At 42.8% G+C, this 24,397-nt stretch overlaps 1 protein-coding gene and 1 long non-coding RNA gene across 2 annotated transcripts in view; both read right to left on the bottom strand.

Annotated features, from left to right (window-relative positions):
• Positions 1–829: 829 nt before the first annotated feature.
• Positions 830–1,465, bottom strand: LOC141095908 (uncharacterized). The gene is made up of 2 exons (XR_012233493.1): positions 1,216–1,465; positions 830–1,076 (listed from the first exon to the last, which is right to left on the bottom strand). It is a non-coding gene; the product is annotated as an uncharacterized lncRNA (long non-coding RNA).
• Positions 1,466–15,190: 13,725 nt separating this feature from the next.
• The window catches only part of NUP42 (nucleoporin 42), a 51,359-nt gene continuing 42,152 nt past the window's right edge, over positions 15,191–24,397 (bottom strand). Inside the window, exons 6-7 of the mRNA XM_073581412.1 lie at positions 20,673–20,754; positions 15,191–16,051 (exon numbers count right to left, since the gene is read on the bottom strand). Of these exons, the coding sequence (XP_073437513.1) occupies positions 15,399–16,051; positions 20,673–20,754 (735 nt within the window). The 3' untranslated portion in view covers positions 15,191–15,398. The remainder of the gene's footprint in view (positions 16,052–20,672; positions 20,755–24,397) is intronic.

Genomic DNA, 24,397 nt, shown 5'->3' with positions numbered 1-24,397 from the left:
TATAAGTCACTTCAAATGTGATGTGGTCCCTAAAAATGGTTTTGTAAATTTTGTTGCAAAAATGAGAAATCGTTGGTCAACTTTTAACCCTTTTAACTTCCTAACAAAAAAATTATGTTTCCAATATTGTGCTGATGTAAAGTAGACATGTGGAAATGTTATGTATTAACTATTTTGTGTGACATGACTCTCTGATTTACGGGCACAAAAATTACAATTTTGAAAATTGAAAAATTTTCAACATTTTTGCCAAATTTCCGTTTCCCCCCCCCATAAAAAAAACGCACGTCTTGTTGAAGAAATTTTAACACTATCATGAAGTACAATATGTCACAACAAACAATCTCAGAATCAGTGGAATCCATTGAAGCGTTCCAGAGCTATAACCTCATAAAGTGACACTGTTCAGAATTGTAAAAATTGGCCTGGTCATTAAATCAAAATTGGCTAGGTCACTAGGGGGTTAAAACCGCCACAGGCTGATGAGTGGAGCAAAGAGGATCGCCTTGAGGTTGGATGCTGGTTACACATGACTTGGCCAATTTAAGTGCTTAAGTATCTTAATTGGAACCTATTTTCTAGAGCAGTAATGCAATTCCTATTTCATATATTTCATGTTTGAGTGCTATAGGGCTACTGTGTTAAACTTTGCTAGTTATATATGGAGTGGCTTAGTTTGCACCTGTTCAACCACCTAGATGCTACAGTTGACATTGTCAGCAGCATCTAAGGGGTTTAACAGACAAAATAAAAGTTATCACAGCCACAGGACGTACACTTAAATCCATATGTAGGAAAGAGTTGAAGGAAAGCGCCAGTGAGAACAATGTATAAAAATTGCAGTGTCTTTTTAATATACGGTAATTAAAAAATAAAGAAACATTCTCTCCATGGCAGCTTCATCCAGCTAGTAACACCGTCTGCCTGGAGTAATACACGTTGTTGTCAGCTGTAAAAGAGCACCCAGAGTTGCAGTAGACCTACAAATGCCACATCTGGCAGAATAGTAGGGTGTAGTCCATGTCCTGTTATGGGCCCTCAGGTACTGTCCCAATGCCAAAATCATCAGCCATGTTCTTAAAAAAAAAAAGCTGAATAAGACTTGATTTCTTCTGTAAAGTTCACCGTCTTGATTAAATTTTCCCATTATGGGATTTTCCCCTTTTTATCTCTTATGAAATAACAAAGGGAGTATTGTACTTCACAAATACTTACTATTTTCCTTGATATGATTATTCGCTGCATGATGCTAAATGATGTTATATTAGAATCTGTAAGGAAAGTGCAAAGTAAATGTTTCTTCTGCTTTTGGTGTCCATCAGCCACAATGATCTTCATCTTTTCCTACCCAAGAGTATATGTGAATTCCCTGGCAATTGGGCCAAATAGCAGCTCATCTGTCTGTTCCCAGTAATTAGATCTAATGGAAAGAGTAAATGGTTATTCCTATTTTCATAGATTTACAGTTTTCTGCTTAATAAAGTTTTCAGCCCTTCTTTAGATATGAACAAATTTATTTTTCTTATCTAAAGAAGGGCTTTTCTCCAAGGATCATTGCCTTTTATACTAGCCATCGCTACTAGACAGCAGAACAAGCCCAGTGCTTAAAAGCTCTTTTCTGTTGAGCTTGTAAGCACTGTTTGGAAGCTGGTCAGGATCGCTGGAGCGCACCGTTGTCTCCTAATCCTGGCCAGCTTCAGCAAAGTGTTTACAACTGAACAGCAGCAGTGGTCGGTTTCTTAGGTAACAAGTTGTAAACTAAACAAAAGACAAGTGTTAATATCTCAAGAATGCCTGCAAATTTTAATAAGCCGTGTATTGCAAAAGTGCTTACTTGTAAAAGCAGTATCTGACAACATCCATGAAGATAGGAATAACCCTTAAAAGTGTTGTATGGGACTTGAGAAATGAAATCTAACCGGAATGGAGACAAATTTTTCCTCCTTTATGCTACAACATAGTAGCTGTCATAAAGGTAAGGCCACAAGTAAATGTAATGGCCATAATACAGTACCCATAGAAGACTATGGGACCGTACTGTTCCTCTGTCTATTATTCCATATGGAGGTATACTGTACAGATTTCTTTGTCAATTGGACCTGAATTGAATCCATCAGAAAACAAAATCCATTACTTCAAGGGGAAAATACCTCGGAAAAAGGGGGGAGGGGGACACCTAGACTCACTGCCCACAAGGTGTTCACATGCTACTTCTACTTCACCCCTAACTCCAAATAACATTCCTGTTATAATAACCCCACAAACATCCCGGCACCTTTTATTGAAATAGCTAATAACATTTTACACCACATAAGAGAGGAACCTGATTTAATCACGACATAACATTCCCTTAGCTGTGGCCCATCTGCCCTCTCTGCTCCCACACATTATCACATTATATCTAGCAGGGGTATAACCATGGTTGGCCCCCAGGCAGCCACAGGACCTCCATCTAACATTGGTGACTGACTGCCCGTTCCCAACATTCTGAGGACCTGCAGTAAGCTAGTATTCCCCCACGAATTAGCCAACCCCTGCGGTAAGCTGGTGTCCCCACAAAAGCTAGCCCACCCTTGCCTTCAGTTAGTACCCCTCCACAAGCCAGTCCACCCTTGCCGTAAGTTTGTATCCTCCCACAAGCTATTCCATCCCTGACATAAGCTAGTATCTGCCCACAAGTTAATACATTCATTCTGTAACATAGAGGTGTCATGGCAACGGTACCGGAGAGGTGGGCTGGGCATCATGACGATAGCTCTACACATGAAGCAGCATATGGAACACTTTACCCCGACAAGAAAGGGAAGGTCTGTGACCCAAAAATTGGAGCTTAACATTTGGAGAAGAAAAGAGAAAGAAGACGATATGGAAGCACCAAGTGGTGAACCTGCAATAGTGTAGAAGAGACTGATGTTTTCCTAAAATCTTCCATTGCAGAAATTGTTGCTGCTGAGGAACAAATTGTCTACTAGGAATCATGGCAACTTGTCACTACCCCTTTCCACGCTGATCTGCCACTAGGCCCAGAAATACAGTGAAATGCAAAAAAGTGAAAAAGTTTAAGTGCCATTTAATCACTTGTTTTGTTGAATTTTGAAACAACGCTAACAAAACAGGCTGGGAATTAGTCTTAAAGAGGAAGGGACATAATGATGACCTTGAGACTTTGTAAGATCATTGGTTTGACCCTTTCTTAGCTATGTTCCTCAGGAGAGCCCTGAATTGCAAGGTGGCCACCACTCGCAGGTAGAAGGATCCAGGAAAAGTATCATCTAGCTGCTGCCGTTACTGATTGATTTCTCAGATTCCAAGTTTACATTCCTGACTAAAACAGTCACTGGATGGAGGAATAACTTGTACCCCACTGAGGCACATGGAGGTGCCTCCAGGAACTGGTCTTACTGCTTCAGGTGCAGCCACTTTCTTGAGGACTCCCATGGTGTCAACATCCTGAACCTCAAGACAAATTAACCACTCTCTTAACGTGATGGACTGATTTATGGTGTACTGTTCAACTCAAAGTTGAGTGTTTTTTGTTTGTAGGCCAACATTACACATCTCTAATAAAATGCTGGAAAGAGGTGCCCTATGGCAGTACCTATGGCTCTGCGGTGGAGAGCTGTGGGGACGTTACGTGCCAACTTACAGGCTCTGTGCACTCGGCTCCAATTTTTGCATGTTGTTAGTTGGACTTCTCTGTATATCCTGAAACCACATCGTGTGACAGCTGCAAGATAGGTTCTGCACGTGGTTTCTTTAGTTAGAAAAAAGGGAACTGAAAAACCTTAGTCTACTTTCAGGAAAACTTTCTCAATTATTCCTGCCGGGGCTATGGCTATAAAGAACTTCCGCAATAACATCATGGTTGTGAAGACAGCTGCTAAATAGCCATTTGCTGATCTATAAAGAGATTGCATAATGATAAGATATCTAGATCTACAATGTTCTAAAATTGTGAATTTGATGGATTGAAAATAATATACAACCCCCTAAAAAGTCAGATTTCCCTGAATTAAACAAATGAAATCTCCACAATATTGGCCAGCGTTATTTCTCCTGCATAAAAATGGAAATCTCACAATTAATTTGTGAGCAGATATTACAAATTAGATTAAAAAATGGAAAATGATTCCCCGTTTACACAAGAGACAGATTTTGTTGGACAAAGTTTTTTTTTTATTTTAATTTTTGTTTCTCTTTTTGGAATATACAGTATATTGTGTGCTTGGAAGTACAGATCCATGAATGTCCTCGCCATGGCCGTATTACATAAGATGATGGATACAGAGCGATCCTGCTTTGTGTAGAGGCATTCACCACTTGATAACTGGCACGCACACAGCTCAGAACTAGGCATATTGTGCGGAATTACAGATAACTCAATAATATTAAGAAGCACATGACAGAGAGGGCAGCCAGTGTTATCATATGACTGAACTTACAGACATACGCCGGTTCATCATGAAAATTAACTATTTAATAAACCATAGTCTAGAGATTTGCAGAATAGACCATATCATAGATAGCCAAGTAGCTGAAACATGTAACGACCCCTTATGCAAACACTTTAGTACTTCTGAGTTGTGCGTAGCTATAATAGTCTAATCCCATATGATATAAAACAAACTGGATTAAAAAGCATGTGGCATGCTCCAATCACAAGATCTTTCTTCTGCAGTAGTAAAGTCCGCCTGGCCCTAAATAGATTTATTTGACTGTGGGTTTTCTGTAGATTTTATCCTTTGTATAAATTGATAGGTCACAGAAAACTACAGAGCTATCTATTTATGGGGCTTTTTTTATATGAGCAATAATGGGAGCCTGAGGATATGCAAGCTGTATTATATGCAGTAATGGCCAAAAGTGTTGGCACCCTTAAATTTTTTTTAGAAAATGAAGTATTTCCCCTAGAAAATTACTGCAATTACACGTTTTGTTATACAGTAGTGATGAGCGAGCATGCTCGGGTGTTATCAGAGTACCTTGGGCGTGCTCAAGTAATACAACCCCTGGCAAAAATTATGGAATCACCGGCCTTGGAGGATGTTCATTCAGTTGTTTAATTTTGCAGAAAAAAAGCAGGTCACAGACATGGCACAAAACTAAAGTCATTTCAAATGGCAACTTTCTGGCTTTAAGAAACACTAAAAGAAATCAAGAACAAAAAATGTGGTAGTCAGTAATGGTTACTTTTTTAAACCAAGCATAGGGGAAAAATTATGGAATCACTCAATTCTGAGGAAAAAAAATTATGGAATCACTTTGTAAATTTTCATTTCCAAAACTAACACCTGCATCAAATTAGATCTGCTCCTTAGTCTGCATCTGCATCTAAAAAGGAGAGAGCACACCTTGGAGACGTGTTGCACCAAGTGGACTGACATGAATCATGGCTCCAACATGAGAGATGTCAATTGAAACAAAGGAGAGGATGATCAAACTCTTAAAAGAGGGTAAATCATCACGCAATGTTGCAAAAGATGTTGGTTGTTCAGTCAGCTGTGTCTAAAATCTGGACCAAATACAAACAACATGGGAAGGTTGTTAAAGGCAAACATACTGGTAGACCAAGGAAGACATCAAAGCGTCAAGACCGGAAACTTAAAGCAATATGTGTTAGGGTTGTGGATCGCACTAAATATAAAATATAAGGAAGTGCGATGGCAACCCGGGGTCCACCGTGCAAATGTAGTCATCGCAGGTACGCGGGATGCAGTGACGAGCCGGGAGACGGAATGAACTTAAGATGTAACTATTATGTATATATGCCTATAAGGCTATCTCGAGCAACCGAACAAGCTAACAACAGCTATCCTCGCAGGGATCAAAACAAGAATACACTGGTAACACAAACACGACTAACCCGGCAAAGACCGGTCACTATAGGGCCGCAGTATGGCCGACTACGGGTCCTGAGTATTAACTACAACGTGTCACTTATCCGCTCTGATGGCCGGCAGAGTGATGGTCGGTGCTGCTTCGGCGTTTCAACCACTGGGCCCAGCCGACGAGGATCTGGCGGAGACTTTGGGTATTCCTACGCCCAGGCGAAGTGGGGGCACAGCAGGCCCCTGAAGAGTTCCTCTGCGTTGCACCTCCCGGCGGAGGCAGGACAGCATTGCCTGGGGACCAGATGGTGTAGACCGCAGCCACAATCTGGAGACGGGGAGTGGCGGCGAACAGGCCGCAGCCACGGGCTGGAGCCAAGCTGCGGGGCCCACGGGCTGAAATGAAACGGCAGCGGCCGCGGGCGGCAGTGGACAGGCCGCAGCCGCGGGCTGGAGTGAAGCAGTGGCAGCCGCTAGGAGTGCGGTCGGTGTCTCTCCACTGGACGACTCGGTGCCATCTCCCTTCTGTCTGCGGTGAGTCTCCCTTCAGTCTCTCCAGTCGCTGCTGTCCTCTCCTTGCTCTGGCTCTCTGGCGCCCTCTAGCTTCCTTGCTCCTTCTCTCCTGCTCCTGGCGTCCTCAGCCCCTTTTATACTGGCTTCACCCCCAGCCTTTCTAGAACTCTGTCCCCTAATTATGTCCCCCGGAATCAGTCCCCCTAGGAACCTTGGTCACAGTCCCCTTGGTTCCGGCCCGGGTACATGGCGGGGATTCCTACTGCTACAGACTGAAAACTGCTGCTTAGTAATGGCGGAGTACTAAGTGAACACCGGCGGGTTAACCAATGACCCGGTGTGCACAAGGGCGAACTCTGTTACTTCACAGAGCCGCTTAAACGCCGGAGCCTGTTAACAGCACAGGACTTAGCTGAAGAAGCGCATAGCGTAAGGTCACAGGACTCGTCCCTTAGACCCCGGGACTGGAGTCCCTCTAGACCGTTAGCGCTCGGCGCCGCGACTGCGGTGCCAGAAAGAGTTACTATAGTAGATAACGCGTGCAAGTGTGCACAGTGCTGCTCAGGCAGACGCCACTAATCGCCCAGGTTTGGGCCAGATAAGCGCACAGGTTGCGCAAGGCATTGCACAGGCGTGGCTGTCACTTGCCGCAGTTCGATAGTGCCCTGCAGTGGGCGACACCATCGGACGCTAGTGTGCAGAAGGCTGGAATGCACTGTGGCGTATACACTAGCCACTGACAGGCGCTGTTTCTAACCGCTAAACCCTAACAACAGACACAGCCAAGGGTAGGGGTTTCATAAGGAGTTAATCACCAGATACATGCATCCATCATCATACACTCCATAAGTATTTGAGTCTATACTAGCGCATGGCCGAGCGGCCATGCAAACCTTTCATAGCAGCGTCCTTCCGGGACCTTCCTAGTGGTCCAATGGGAGCAGCAATAGGACCTGAACACGTGACCTCAGACCTCCAATGAGAGAACTTCCCACGGGCATGCTCAGTGGGCTGAAAGAAGGACTAAGTCCCAAGAGCTGCTCGCTGTTGGCTATTGCAGGTTACCATAGCTGAACCCTGTTTGGCAGCAGTAACCAAGCCAACAGAAGTAGACTGAGCAAGACGCTGGGAACGACGTCTTTGCTGAGCAGGCTCCTCTGCGGCTGGAGAGGAATAGGAGACCGCAGAAGGCAAGGCCAGGGATTCCTGCTGTGCAGATGCAGGAACCCGACGCCTAACAAAATGTCTCCAAAACAGGAAACGCACAACAAAACGAATGGGAGGAAACTGGAGTCCACGTCTGTGACTGAACTGTGTGAAACTGCCTAAAGGAAATGGGATTTACATACAGAAAATGATGGCTTTTGTTTAGCTGAACAACTAAACAGAAAAAAAACAAGGTTACAGTGGGCTAAGGAAAAGCAATCGTGGACTGTAGATGACTGGATGAAAGTCATATTAAGTGGGGAATCGCAAATTCGCATTGGGCAAGGTGATGATGCTCAAAAGGAAATTTTCTGCTCACCCCTCTTCACTCCTAATCACACCTCCGACGCACGGAAACACCCTGACCCGGGTGTATAGTGCATGCACAACATAGAAAAAGATTTTCCAGCGTCTCCAGGAGATAAAATAACAATTGCTTTATTGAAAATATAAAATCTTCTTACCATCAAGTAAAAACAACATAAAGAGGCATATGGAGGGGAGCGCTTTCCTACGCGTTTCACCCTGAAAGGGCTTAATCATGGAATGCGTAAAGGAGGTCTCCAAACAGATGTTTAAGTGCAAAACATGTCAAGGAAACAGGTGATTCAATTAGGTGAAAAACACACCCATTACATTTAACATAGACAAAACCAAATTTGAAAAAAGTGTACAATGCATGGAAACCAACACATTTTTCCTCTCCAGTAAATAACTTAGACATTTTCACAGTTGAATATACGAGGGGTAGTTAACACAGGGTATATATTTGTACATATATATCTTTGAAAGAAAATTGTAAATGAATGAAACAATGGTGTTTTTGTTTTTTTTTGCTGTAGTATTTTTCTCTTTCTTTCCGTTTGTTGTAATGCAATCAATTCCCACCATTTGATAACATACTACGTACAAATTGTTCGCAAATTATAAGATCCTTGTTATAACGCTATCAGAGTACATTATGGCTTCCTTTAAATACCTATATGGTTTTTTAACTGCTTTATATGTGATATATCAAGTAAAAAAAATTTCTTTGTAAAACATTTTTTATTTTTTTCCTTGATCTGTTTATTATTATACCCTTCGTATGTGTTGGTTTCCATGCATTGTACACTTTTTTCAAATTTGGTTTTGTCTATGTTAAATGTAATGGGTGTGTTTTTCACCTAATTGAATCACCTGTTTCCTTGACATGTTTTGCACTTAAATATCTGTTTGGAGACCTCCTTTACGCATTCCATGATTAAGCCCTTTCAGGGTGAAACGCGTAGGAAAGTGCTCCCCTCCATATGCTTCTTTTTGTTGTTTTTACTTGATGGTAAGAAGATTTTATATTTTCAATAAAGCAATTGTTATTTTATCTCCTGGAGACGCTGGAAAATCTTTTTCTATGTTGTGCAAGGTGATGATGCTGGAACTTTTGTTTGGTGCCGTTCCAATGAGATTTATAAAGATGACTGCCTGAAGAGAACATGCAAATTTTCACAGTCTTTGATGATATGGGGCTGCATGTCAGGTAAAGGCACTGGGGAGATGGCTGTCATTACATCTTCAATAAATGCACAAGTTTATGTTGATATTTTGGACACTTTTCTTATCCCATCAATTGAAAGGATGTTTGGGGATGATGAAATCATTTTTCAAGATGATAATGCATCCTGCCATAGAGCAAAAACTGTGAAAACATTCCTTTAAAAAAGACACAATAGGTCAAAGTCATGGCCTGCAAATAGTCCAGATCTCAATCCAATTGAAAATTTTTGGTGGAAGTTGAAGCAAATGGTCCATGACCAGGCTCCAACCGGCAAAGCTGATCTGGCAACAGCCATCAGAGAAAGTTGGAGCCAGATTGATGAAGAGTCCTGTTTGACACTCATTAAGTCCATGCCTCAGAGACTGCAAGCTGTTATAAAAGCCAGAGGTGGTGCAACAAAATACTAGTGATGTGTTGGAGTGTTTTTTGTTGGTTTGTTTTTCATGATTCCATAATTTTTTCCCCTCAGGATTGAGTGATTCCATAATTTTTTCCCTATGCTTGGTTTAAAAAAGTAACCATTACTGACTGCCACATTTTTTCTTCTTGATTTCTTTTAGTGTTTCTTAAAGCCAGAAAGTTGCCATTTGAAATAACTTTAGTTTTGTGCCATGTCTGTGATCTGCTTTTTTTCTACAAAATTAAACAACTGAATGAACATCCTCCAAGGCCAGTGATTCCATAATTTTTTCCCCTCAGGATTGAGTGATTCCATAATTTTTTCCCTATGATTGGTTTAAAAAAGTAACCATTACTGACTGCCACATTTTTTCTTCTTGATTTCTTTTAGTGTTTCTTAAAGCCAGAAAGTTGCCATTTGAAATAACTTTAGTTTTGTGCCATGTCTGTGATCTGCTTTTTTTCTACAAAATTAAACAACTGAATGAACATCCTCCAAGGCCAGTGATTCCATAATTTTTGCTAGGGGTTGTATGTTCAAGTCCCCGCGGCTGCATGACTCATGGCCGTTAGGCAATCCCCGCAAGTGTTGCGGCTGTCTAACAGGCAAAGGGCTAACAGCCATGAATCATGCAGCCGTGGAGACTCAAACATATTACTCGAGCACATCCAAGCATGCACGCTCATCACTACTATACACGTTTATTTCCTTTGTGTGCATTGGAACAACACAAAAAACAGAGGAAGAAAATCAAATTGGACATCCTTTCACACAGAACACAATGCCAACCATTGTCACAATTTTTTTTTCCAGTTGAGAGGTGTTAGAAGCTTGTTGATGGTTATAGAAAGCTATTGATTGCAGTTATTTATTCCAGAGGATGTGCAACTAAATATTAAGTTCAATGTGCCAACAATTTTGTCCTTTCCATTTTTGGGGTTTAGTGTGAAATTTTTTCCAATTTGCCTTTTTTTTCTCCTTTTTTGAGTTGTTCCAATACATACAAAGGAAATAAACATGTGAATAACAAAACATGTGTAACTGCAATAATTTTCTGGGAGGGAAAATGGGGGTGCGTCTTATAATCCGAATGTAGCTTACAGAGGGGGGGATGGCTGTGGTGGAGTAGGCAGGAGTAGGGCAATGCTGTGGGCTCGGGTTGGGAGGAGCGGGTGTTCGGCCGGTGCAAGACTGCGGCAGGCTATGGGCTGTTAGAAAATGTCAAACTCCCCATTCTTTTCACCATGGTGGACTTCAGGAAAATGGCTGCCTCTGGTGGCGCATGCGCAGAATGCAAACTTGGAAGCCAGCCCTGGGTCTGCAGCATCACCTCACTCCTGCCGCTGCTAGCATATTCCCCCCCTCTCGGTAAGCTACAGTAAGAGTGGACCAAAAGATTAATCCCCATTTTATAAATAAAAAATGTTTTCCTATTTCCCTCCTCAAAATTTGGGGTGCATCATACAGATATGAAAATACTATACTTCGTTTTCTGAAACAATTTAACCTCTTGCAGCATATATACGTCTTGGTTAGGAAGTATATACACTGTGTGCAGAATTATTAGACAAATGAGTATTTTGATCACATCATCCTTTTCATACATGTTGTCCTACTGCACAAGCTGTATAGGCTTGAAAGCCAGCTGCCAATTATGTAAATCAGGTGATTTGCATCTCTGTAATGAGGAGGGGTGTGGTCTAATGACATCAACATCCTATATAAGGCGTGCTTAATAATTAGGCAACTTCCTTTCCTTTGGCAAAATGGGTCAGAAGAAAGATTTGACGGACTCTGAAAAGTCAAAAAATGTGAGATGTCTTGCAGATGGATGCAGCAGTCTTGAAATTGCCAAACTTTTGAAGCACGATCACCGAACAATCAAGCGTTTAATGGCAAATAGCCAACAGGGTCGCAAGAAGCGTATTGATAAAAAAAAGGTGCAAAATAACTGCCCATGAATTGAGGAAAATCAAGCGTGAAGCTGCCAAGATGCCATTTGCCACCAGTTTTGCCATATTTCAGAGCTGCAACGTTACTGGATTATCAAAAAGCACAAGGTGTGCCACACTCAGGGACATGGCCAAGGTAAGGAAGGCTGGATAATGACCACCTTTCAACAAGAAACATAAGATAAAACGTCAAGACTGGGCCAAGAAATATCTTAAGACTGATTTTTCCAAGGTTTTATGGATTGATGAAATGAGAGTGACTCTTGATGGGCCAGATAGATGGGCCCGAGGCTGGATCAGTAAAGGGCAGAGAGCTCCACTCCGACTCAGACGCCAGCAAGGTGGAGGTGGGGTACTGGTATCATCAAAGATGAACTTGTGGGACCTTTTCGGGTTGAGGATGGAGTGAAGCTCAACTCCCAGACCTACTGCCAGTTTCTGGAAGACACCTTCTTCAAGCAGTGGTACAGGAAGAAGTCGGTATCGTTCAAGAAAAACATGGTTTTCATGCAGGACAATGCTCCATCGCATGCATCCAAATACTCCACAGCGTGGCTGGCCAGTAAAGGTCTAAAAGAAGAAAAAAAATGACATGGCCCCCTTCTTCACCTGATCTGAACCCCATAGAGAACCTGTGGACCATCATAAAATGTGAGATCTACAGGGAGTGAAAACATTACGCCTCTCGGAACAGTGTCAGGGAGGCGGTGGTGGCTGCGGCACGCAATGTTGATCGTAAACAGATCAAGCAACTGACAGAATCTATGGATGGAAGGAAGGTGAGTGTCATCATAAAGAAAAGTGGCTATATTGGTCACTGATTTTTTTTTGTTTTTGAATGTCAGAAATGTTTATTTCTAAATTTTGTGTTGTTATATTGGTTTACCTGGTTAAAATAAACAAGTGAGATGGGTATATATTTGGTTTTTATTAAGTTGCCTAATAATTCTACACAGTAATAGTTACCTGAAAAAAACAGATATCCTCGTAAGATAGCCAAATCTAAAAAAAACCCACTCCAACTTCCAAAAATATTAAAGCTTTGATATTTATGAGTCTTTTGGGTTGATTGAGAACATAGTTGTTGTTCAATAATAAAAAGAATCCTCTCAAATACAACTTGCCTAATAATTCTGCACGCAGTGTATGAAGGTTTTTCAAGCTGGTGTTATAAAGTATTCTAATTTACTGAGATAATGACTTTTGGGTTTTCATTGGCTGTAAGCCATAATCATCAACATTAACAGAAATAAACACTTGAAATAGATCACTCTGTAATGACTATATACGAGTTTCACTTTTTGTATTGAAGAACTGAAATAAATTAACTTTTTGATGATATTCTAATTTTGTGAGATGCACCTGTACGTCACAGCGATCACCCGTGCACAGGATGCTGTGGGTGAGGATCGCCGCCGGGTGTACAGCTGATATGACAGCTAACACGGGGCACTCAGAGCCAGGGACGGTGGGTGGTTTCCATTGTTTAGGCACATCAGGAGCTCTCCAACACAATGGGACATCCACAGACCTTCCATTAAAGTCTGTGTTCCAAAATGTCACTCCTTCCATTCTAAGCCCTGCCGTGCAGGGATCCATTTTCTCCTGTTGCCCTTATGAAAATAAAAAACTTGGGGTTATAACATTTTTTGGTGTTTTTTTTATTTCCATTTTCATAGCTCTACGTTATAAACTTGTGTGAAGCACCGGGGAGTTCACCACTCATTTAGATACATTCCTTGGGGGGTCTAATTTCCAAAATGGGGTCACTTGTTGGAGGTTTCCACTGTTTAGGCACATCAAGGGATCTCCTAACAAGACATGGTGTTAGGCGTCAGGTTCCCGCAGCTGCACCGCAGGAATCTAGAGCCACGCAGCCAGCGGTCTCCCATTCCCCTCCGACCTCTCAGGGACCTGCACAGCAATCTTGGCGATCCAGACGCCCTGCTCAGACCAGTTCTCTGGGTCTGGTTGTTGCTGCCACCTCTGGACCAGCAATAGTAGCGCAGCCTGCTCTGCAGCAAGCCCCTCCAGAGGCTAAGTCCTCTCGCCACGCTACTGGGCATGCTCACGAGACTATCTCCCAGTGGAGAACGGGAGTCACATGCTCAGGTCCTTCTCCTGATCTAATTGGTCCATCTCAGAGATCTGGGAGGTCCCGGAAGCGCACGGCTATGAAAGGCCCGCATGGCTGCTCGGCCATGCGCTAGTATAGACTCTTATTGCCATCTGTGTGAATGATGATGAATGCATGTGTCTGCGAATGACTCATTAAGATCCACTCCCTCTGATATTACGTGTGTGTATAGGGACTTAGTCATAGTCAGCGCCAGTCAGTGGCACGCTACAGGCCACAGTTCACACCTTACAGCACTAGCGTCCGACAGTGCGCCTCCTCTTGGGCATTGTCGTGTGGCGGCTGGGTCGGTCGCCGCGCTGCAGTCAGTAGCACTTGGCGTTCGCGGTAGCGACACCGCACGCACCGTAGGTCTACACGGACATTGACCCTGAGTCTTGGGCCTAGTCCTGTGACCGTATACCTTGTGTGCACACCGCTGAGACCTGTGAGGTCAACAGGCTCAGCATTTACATTTAAGTTCTAAGCGTCTCTGTGGTGATAACAGAGTACGCTCAATGCACACCGGGTGACGTTCAACCCGTGTGCGATATACCGCCATATTGTGCGTCTGCCATTATCTAGCAGCGGTGTAACACCTACTGCACGGTGGACCCCGGGCGGCGAACGCACTTATTATTTATTTATTAGAGTGTTCTGCCGTCCCTAACCTATGGTGTCGCGTAATAATTTCAGCAAATTTGCATTCAAAAAGTCAAATGACGCTCCTTCCCTTCCGAACCCTGCCGTATGCCCAAACAGTAGTTTTCCTCCACATATTGGATATTAACGTACTCAGGAGAAACACATTTTGGGGTCCATTTTCTCCTGTTACTCTTGTGAAAAGAATTGGTTCTAAAGTAATCTTTTTGTGAAAAAAGTGAAATGTTCATTTCTTCTTCCACTTTCCATTAATTCCTGTAAAGCACCTGAAGGGTTAATACATTTCTTGAATGTGGTTTTGAGCACCTTGAGGGGTGCAGTTTTTAGAATGGTGTCACTTTTGGGTATTTTCTATCATACAAGTCACTTCAAATGTGAGGTGGTCCCTAAAAAAATGGTTTTGTAAATTTTGCTGGAAAAATGAGAAATCGCTGGTCAAATTTTAACCCTTATAATTTCCTAAGAAAAAAAAAAAATGTTTCCAAAATTGTGCTGATGTAAACTAGGGGAAATGTTATTTATTAACTATTTTGTGTGGCAATACTCTAATTTAAGGGCATAAAAAGAAAGAAAATTAAAATTGAGAAATGTTCAAAATTTTTGCCAAATTTCTGATTTTTTTTCTCAAACATGTCATATTGAAGTATCATACACAGCCTGTGGGCCAGAGTACTGTAGTGCTATAAAAAAAAAAAAATGTCTTTTCTCCACAAAATGTGTAAACCCCTTTTAGGGCTCATTCAGACCTCCTATTTTTGCATACAAGTTCCATTCAGGTTTTTCCCACACAGACCTTTTACTTTATATAATGTACGGGGCTGTATGCATGTATGAGATAGGGGAAGGAAGAGAAACTTTTTCTCATCTGAGAAAAATTTATGAAATTAAGATGAAACCGAACAAAAAACACTGATGAAACTGGGATCATTTTTCATGGACGTGGGAAAAAAAACGACGTCTGAATGAGGTTACGACAGCTATCGTTGCTCCTGGTCCCATCTTCATCAATATGTAAATTATATTTCTATTAGTGCTATTGTCATACATACAACGTTGTTATATATTTTTTATAAAAAGGCTTTCATAACAATATAAGTTTAATAGACACAATTACTGAAAGGACAGGAGACTCCCTGGAAATCTATGTAAAAGTATATATAATTTATCACAAAAATATTAAATTACTTTATATATATAGGAGGTCTTTTGGTGGAGGCACCAAAGGAACTTTTCCCAATATAAATGTCTTAGACTCGAACTGCAGGAGGTCTTCTTGTGAGAGCTCATTTCGAGGTGTATACAGTGCACTGGACCACAAGGCCTTAATTGCAGGGGACCCATCCATATTTGATGCATTGCTTACTGTGGCAACTTGTCCAAATAATGATGTCCCTGGAGTAAAAGCACTGCTGGCTCCTGTAGGCACTGCCCCAAAGCCAGATGTCCCTGTTGAACTTGAAAGTCCTCCAAAGCCAGAAGTAGTAGTGTTGCCTCCAGAACTTGCTCCTGCATTGGCACTGCTTCCAAAGCTATTAGTCACTGTAGTTCCTCCAAAACCAGAGGACACGGATGAACCAAATCCAGGTGCAGCAACAATAGGAGCAGATGAAGCTGAACTAAAGCCTGAGAAAGATGATGCGGATCCACCAGAAGTTGTCGGAGTGAAAGAAAACGAAGAAGCGGATCCACTTCCAGCTGTACCAAATCCCACCGAAGGCTTACTACCAAATGTTGGAGCACTAGGAAAACTAGAGCCGGCCCCGACATTTGGAGCAGCAGACTGGGAGTCTGGTTTAAAACTGAAGGTGACTGCGGATACAGTCTTGTCAGCTGAAGTGCCTGGAAAAAAATAAATAAAACTAAGTTTCAATATAGATATTAAGAACTAGCAAACAACCCAAAATGTTGTGAAATGTAATTAGCAACGTGGATGATAGAAGTAAGAGCTTCTGACAGGCATTTTTACATTTGCCAAATTATCGATTCGCAAGGCCTTGGTCCATTGACCATGTCAGTAATCTCTGGCTGCAAGACGGGAGCCCCAAGAACTACCTCTTACCTGAAGGCTCTTGCTTTGATGAGCTTGCCTGGCACAATGATCCATGTGCAACAATTATATCACACTAGGACGGCTAATCAAAAGGAGAGCCGCAGATGCCAGGGAGGTAGGAGGCGGTTCTCAGGGCTCCCGTCCAGCGGCCAAAGATTACCATGGCCAACAGACCAAGTCCTTTAAATCAATTCGCACCAACTCTGGTCAAAATCTGTAACGTGCCAGAAGTTAAATTCTGGTAGGGGGTCTGTGAGCTGGGGCTTAGAACAAAGACTGAACATTTTAATGCACAGAGCCACTTTTGTGTTGGTCAGAGATTTTTGTACCTATTAATCTCTATGTCACCATTAAAGGGGTTTTGTTTTATCTTCTGAAGAGTGGGAGGGCATATTGGAAGCTACAGGTAACAATAAACACAACGCAGAGAAGATCCCAGTTGTTCCTTATTCATAGGGCTTATAGGACACCAAAGATGATGAAAAAATGAAGTGGAGAAGTGAAGATTAATGCCCGAGATGTAGTAGGGAAGAAGCTGACCTATTACATATGTTGTGGTCATGCCCCAAGCTCGGAAAGCTATGGGAGGATGGTGGATAAATTGGTCGGAGAGGTGTTTAATGTACATTTGGACATGAAACCAAAAACGTGTATCCTGGGATATCTGAGGGATTGTAGTATTAATGCATCCACTCAATTGGGAATAGGTAAAATTTTGTATCATACACAAAAGTGTATTGCCAGGCAATGGCTCTCATGCTGTCCGCCTGGGATTGAACAGATAATTAGAGACTTGAATAACACCATTCTAATGGAGAACAAGATATATATTAAGAGAGGTGATGTTCAGAAATTTGGGGAACAAAGGAGAAAATGGATCAAATGTACATGGTTTGTTTCAGAGGCTCTTCCTGGAGATGTGATATTTAATACATTTATGTTAGAGTAGGATATAGAAGGGCACAGGAATTTTACAGTCTGAAGAATGAAAGCATTAGTGAATATTGCATAAACAAACACATAGGAAAAGACGACGTACTAGACAAGGGGAGTGGGGTCTTTGTTTCTTTTCTTGGGGGGGGGGGGGTTGTTTGTTAATTGGTTTACAATAAAATTTTAAGGTTATACCATGATACAATACATTTATGATTATGACAGGGTCTAAAAAACGGATGGATTTACAGTGATTTGTAAAAGAATGTAATATGTATTGCTGGGACATTGTGATTGGCATAATACATTTTTATTTATTTTTTTTAAATCAAAACCTAAGGGGTTTTGCTTGCACTGAGGGCATTGACAGCACAATGGTGGGATATGCTAATGTTCTATGGTGCAAAGTCCACCTGCTGCACCTCCCACCATTTGCAGGAACAAACTGGCCATCAGTTGTGCCATCAGTCTTCAGGGGTTCTTTGCTTTTTAGACAGCACATTGTCGGCCACCGTCTCCAACAGGCCAGTCAGGTAACCACTGAAAAAAGGCAAGTAGAGCCAACTTAGAGTTGGCTTCCATGCAGTACTTTGAGCATTGGCCTTAAGATATACTCTTAATATCTTGATGCCAGTGGCGCCAGCTACAAATGGATATCATTTACTGCAGTAACGCTTGTGATGTAACTGCATGTTAATGCACTTGCTCAGCCATTTTCATGAGCTCTAGTGTCTTTATTGGAAGCCAAAAAAGCCTAAAGCCCCCGTTACACATAGCGATATCGCTAGAAATATCGCTGTAACGTCACCGATTTTGTGGAACAGGCTGCCACGAGAAGTGGTGAGTTCTCCTTCAATGGAAGTCTTCAAACAGAGGCTGGACAGACATCTAACTGGGATGATTTAGCGAATCCTGCTTTGAGCAGGGGGTTGGACCAGATGGCCCAGGAGGTCCCTTCCAACTCTACGATTCTATGATTCTATGTCTGATACTTAACTCCGACCGGCTCCCCCGCTGCTCATCGCTGGTCACGCGAGAACGTCCTGGATCATTTCTTGTCGGGCGCTACCTGCTGGGCTTCCCGTGGCGCCGACGAGCGACGCGGGCGGAAGGACGTCAGGATCGCCGCGTCTGACAGGTAAGGAGCGACCCCCGACCCCTGCGATGTCACTGGTGAGATCTGCCTGTGTGGCAGCTCACTAGCGACCACTTAGCGATGCACCAGCAATCCATATCGTTGTCGGGATCACTGGTGCATCGCTAAGTGTAACAGTACCCTAAGAGAAGCCAAGCAGGCACAAATCATCACACAGCACCACAAAGGAAAAGGCCTCATGTTATGAGGTGGTTGCATAACCTGTGAGATAGGAGACCTGTTATCTCCAGCTATTGTAACCTGACTTGCACAATATAATCACAGCCTGAAGGACCAGTCACATCACTACTGTAGAATCTGGCCGGCAAAACTCCTGCTCTGTCCCTCTGGATGCACATATTAGACTGTGCCTTTACCATGCCATGTAGTACAAACATACACTAACACGACAGGACAATAAATGTGGATAACTTCAAAACTGTAGCAAAACTAAATGTATTCATTTAAAGGGAACCTGACAGCTGATTCATACTGCTAGATCCACGGGCAGCATGTATCAGACAGTAGGTTTAGGATTTGATTTCAGCTATATATGTTTAAGGGCTTGCGCACACGTCGCAGATTTGGTGCATTTTACCATGCAGATTTGCTAGCAAAACTTTAAGCAATCCTGATGCCAGCAAAGTTAATGAGAAACCTGAGGTGTCGCGTTGAGCATTTTTGACTTGCAGATTTGGTGCATAAAATAATCTGCAATTCTCTGTGCGTTTTGGCCATTTTTCCCCACTGACCTCACTCAAATCAGTCAAAAAACACAGGGCAAAAACATGTGTTTTTTGCAGCTGCTTTTTCCCTGCCAAGAGATGTAGAAATGGTGCAGAAATTTCCGCATCAATTTACTAAACGTGTGCATATAGCGTAATTCTGAAATGCTGCAGCATATTAGAGAAAAACAGTTTAAAAGGCGTCAGGACAAAAGACTCGTAGGACAGGTGGGTCCACAGTGGCTTCTCCCTGCCCGTCAGTAACAGGTCCTTCCCTATACACACATGCAAGGAGACACCAGTCAATCCAAGGCAACAGAGGGGAGAAGCCTGGGGTAGCTCAGTCCCTGGGGGCTTTCAAACTATGTTTTTCTCTAAAACTCTGCAGCATTTCAAAAGTTAAAACACATATGGCTGAAATAAAATCATACAGGCACGGTCAGATACATGCTGCCTGTGGACCGGGCAAACTGAGTAATAGCTTTCTGATGCCTACGGCTTCCCAGATGCCCCGTCTGCACTCCCTGCTCCCTTTTGATATGAAGATGTTATGGCAGAGGCGCACAACACTGATTGGCAGCTGTGGTCACACGTCAATATCAAATCATCATCACTGGAGACCAGAACACAGACTGACGATAACCTGGAATTTGGCAGGGATTAGGATGGCGAGTATTAGGGTAGGGTATGTGCACAGGACATTTTTTTCCCCCAGGTGGTTTCTGCTCTGAAAGTTTTCAATTAGATAAATATCTTCCCACATGCTCCTGGCTTTTTTGATACCCTTCTACTGGCATAATTACTATGGTAGGGATTTCCACAAGGTTCCTTCCATCCCATGGAGACTTCTCTGTTTAAGTGCCTAAATACCCCGTTCTTTCTTGCAGGTGTTTGTAGGCATACTATCCCTACATATGCATGTATTTACTACACTTGGACAATAATTTTGGTGCTTAAAATTATGCACTTCATCCTTTGCCACCTTATTTGATGCATACTGGGGTATTCAGGTTTTGTCTTGCTTGGGTAACATCATCTTATGTGGGGACGCCCACTATTGATCATGCATTGTTGTACACACTGATATTATGCACATCCGTATCCGTACCATCGGGCGTTGTTTTATGCTCTGTTGTTAACCCTTGTGTCTCCTACATGCCATGTTATTTGTATATATTTTTGTGGTATCATGTATAACTCCTTATTGTGGGGTATATATGTATTTTGTATCTGTGGACGGTCATACCACTGTTAGTTTACAGGGGCGTTGCGTCTTAATTTTTAAATGTTTTTAAGTGTTTTTGCTCTTTTTGGTGTCAATAAAATTGTACGTCGTATTTTCATATCCAGGTGTGCGCATTTTATATGCTTTGGTCTTTCTCTTTTGAATTATTGCTTCTTCCTTGCATTATGCTGCACCCTTTTATAATGATATATTAATTTTCTCGGATTTAGTTGTGCACCCTATCCTTGTGTACTGCAAATATCATTAACAGTGGTGTTATGTGACAAACTCTGCAAAACTGTAAAATACACGAAGGGAACAAGGCTCTGCTACGTATAAATGAAGTGAAGCCTCTCGGCCGGACTATTTGCACATCCACTCTGATTGCTTACTTGAGGTGCCGAAACCAGACTGCTGTAGACCTCCAAATGTTGGTTGTGCTGTGACAACAGGTGGCTTGGTGAGCTGATTATGCTTTAAAAAAAAAAAAAAAAAAAAAAAGTAAATAAAAATCAACAGAAAAAGGTGACAATATTTTAAGCAAACGCTTTTTAGTCTGCAGGAGCCGAGTACTGCTAGATCTACACAATCTTAGCATAAGTTCACAAATTCCCAACAACCGGATAGCACAACTCAAATACAATATCACCAACATAAACTCCCGATTTAATTAAAAAAAGAGAGAACTTAGAGTTTTTAATGCTAAGAATATCAATATTTATTAAACATGATTAAAACATAAATCAGAGCACCACGGGGGATTAAACACCTGAGCATTAGGGCGTGGCCTAGCGCATGATGTGAGAAGACGTGCAGTGGAGCTCTCCTGCCACAATCTCCCTTACTAAGGATACCTGAGGCGCCGCCGAACGCTGAAATCGCTCCAAGGAGTGTGCAGAGATCCGGGGAGTAGCAGTGAGTGGAGGGCCGTCTGGTGGAGAGGAGTCCCGCACGAGGATGACGCGCAGGAGACAGAAGGAGCTAGCAGCGTTGGGAAGCGCTCAGGCCCAAGATGGCGCCGAGGCTGCAGAGGAGGCGGCAAGGGCGAGCGCAGCATATCAAAGAAGGATGGAGGTGATCGCTCGGCTGGAACGCTTTGCGAGGTCAGAGGAGGCTGCTAATGAGAGGTCAGCGGCTGAAGGTGAGAGACCTGACACAACGCAGGTCCCTGGGAAACAACAGGAAGGAGGGGGCCAGCCACAGAGTGGTGGGGAGGAACAGAGATCTCCTGATGTGGCTGCACGTGCTGGCCAGCTTGAACAGCTGGACACATTAGATATAGCAGAGCCGACGCTCAAAGATATATTTTCTGTGGTAATCTACAAGAAGTCAGCCCTTGCGGCTCTGAACAGTCGTGTGGATGATTTAAAGGGCGAGATGGCTGCGATTAATGCTGCAGTGCGCAAAGTTGAGATTTCAGTTATAACGTGTCAAATGTTTGGTATTGCAACATATCATGGGGGGTAGAATTAAAATTCTAAGCTGGAACGTTAGGGGTCTCGCTAACGTCTAAAAACGGGCTGCAATTTTACAATATCTGCTGAAGCTGAGGCCCTCAGTGATTTGCCTCCAAGAAACACATCTGGTAAAAGACAAAGTAGCTATGTTACAAAAAAGGTGGGTGAGGAAGGCATATCACTCGACGTACTCAGCCTACGCTAGGGGAGTGTCGGTGTTAATCCACACTTCTACTCCATATGAAGAAGTGGAGGCTATAATAGACAAGGATGGGCAATACGTGTTTATTGTATGTAGGATATTGAATAGATTATTATGTATTGTGTCTTTGTATATCCCTCCACCATTTTCTGGAAAAAAGATACAGGAAATTCTGGACTTATCCGGGAAATGGACTGGGGTCCCGTTGCTTGTAATAGGTGATGTGAATAATATTGCAAATGATCATTGGGATAAGGGTAAACATACAGGGAACAGAGAGGAAGGGAGGGAAATTGGTTGGATTGACTTGTGGAGAGTTCAGAATATGGAGAATTACACTTACTCGTGCTACTCGGCGATGTATGGTTCCTTGTCTCGCATTGATGTGGCTTTGGGAAATGAGGGGATGGATAACTTGGTACAGGAAGTGGAATATTTGCCCAGAGTCATATCGGATCATTGTCCACTGGTGGTATCTCTACAATTGGGAGAACGGGGGAGGTTGACAGGTTTGGGATGGAAAATTCACCCCTTTTGGTTACGGTTGCTGGATATGGGAAAGATAGGAGAGGAACTGGGAGAATTCTTTAGGACAAACGAAGGTAGTGCAGAGGGTCATATAGTTTGGGATACTATGAAGGCGTTTTTGAGAGGGATTTTATTCAGAGAAGTGCCTCGATATAAGACTAGGTCTCAAAATCTAGACAAAGCAGTGATGGAGGAATTAAGGGCGGCTGAGGAAGCATTGGGTGCGCAGTGTACTAAAGCTACGCAGACCCGCATGAGAGTGGCCCAGTCGGAAGTTAATAAACTTCACATCCGTAAGGCAGAGAGACGGCGGGCATTTCAGAACGAGGCATTCTATGCGGAGGGTGAAAAAGTGGGGCACCTGCTCTCAGTGATAGCTTCGGCACAACGGGAATCCTCACATGTGTATGCAATTAAAACTAAGGAAGGTAATGTGGTTACACAGGGGGATCAAATTTTGGATGTATTTAAACAATTTTATAGTGAGCTATACTCCTCAAAGATACATAAAGGTCAAGAGGAGATGGACAGGTATATGATTGCGACTAAGCTTCCTAGACTAGGGGATGAAGACAGAGAATGGATGGATAGGCCGCTTGCAGCGGAGGAGTTGAGGGTGGCACTGGAGGACATGGCGGGTAGTAAGGCCCCGAGGGCGGATGGCATTCCGGCAGAGGTGTATAAAATTTTTAATGAAGAAGCAATAACTAAATTGGAGAAGGTATTTAATGAGTCGTTGGAGAGGGGAATGTTACCTACATCTATGAGAGAGGCCATTGTGGTGGTCATTCCTAAAGCTGATAAGGACCCATTGAATCCGGAGTCCTACAGACCAATTTCACTCTTTACGGCAGATGTAAAGATTTTGGCGAAGGCCTTGGCCAACAGACTGACCCACGTGATTGATAAAGTAATCCACCCAGATCAATCTGGATTTATGCCCAATAAATCTATAGCAATCAATTTAAGGAGGCTATAATTAAATATGCAAATTCCAGCCGAAAATGCTGGAAAGAGAGTAGTAGTGTCTTCGGATGCCCATAAGGCCTTTGATTGTGTAGAATGGAAGTACTTGTGGTCGGTTTTGTTTTGCCTTGGGTTCGGGCCTAAGTTTATATCTTGGGTGGGGTTGCTATACTCCTCTCCAATGGCAAAAATTAGAGTAAATAATGCATTATCTGATAGTTTCTCATTACATAGGGGTACGAGGCAGGGATGCCCATTGTCTCCGTTGCCGTTTGCCCTTGCCGTGGAGCCCCTGGCCACTAAAATAAGGGATGCACAAGAGATAAAAGGATTTGTCTATGGAGTGAAGGAGGAGAAAGTGTCTTTGTATGCCGACGATATTTTGTTATTTTTGGAGGACTCAGAGGAGAATTTGGATAACGTGGTGGCATTAATTGAGGAATTCAGGGAATTTTCCGGACTCAAAATCAACTGGGACAAATTGTGCATTATGCCCATTGATGAGGTAGATAGGAATATGGAGGAGGTGGAAAGGTCAGCAAAATTGAAGGTAGTTTCGAGATTTAAATATTTGGGGATACAAATCGCCCTTCCTTTGACTAGGTTTGAAGAACTTAATCTAAGCCCTTTGTTACAAAAAATTCGTTCCAAAATTTCGGCATGGAATAAATTACATCTTTCGGTTATTGGAAGGGTGAACCTTTTAAAAATTATTGTGATGCCACAGCTGTTATATGTACTGCATAATTCTCCAATTTGGATCTCGCAGAGTAGGTTCCGCAAAATTAAATCGCTGTTTGGAGAACCAAAATGGGGGGGGGGGGGGGGAGCCCACGGTTTAAACAAGAAACTTTGCAGAGGCCAAAGGAGGAAGGAGGTTTGGCGCTTCCTAACCCCTGGGTATATTTTGACAATGCCAGCATATTGGAGGATGGGGGGGTGGAGACGGGACAGGGACAATCGC

The sequence above is a fragment of the Dendrobates tinctorius genome, unplaced genomic scaffold (genome assembly GCF_039654945.1).
Source record: "Dendrobates tinctorius isolate UK_male_01 unplaced genomic scaffold, ASM3965494v1 ptg000070l, whole genome shotgun sequence".
Taxonomy (NCBI): domain Eukaryota; kingdom Metazoa; phylum Chordata; class Amphibia; order Anura; family Dendrobatidae; genus Dendrobates; species Dendrobates tinctorius.
The sequence above is the reverse complement of the archived record's forward strand: the minus strand, read 5'-3'. Positions and strand labels throughout refer to the sequence as shown.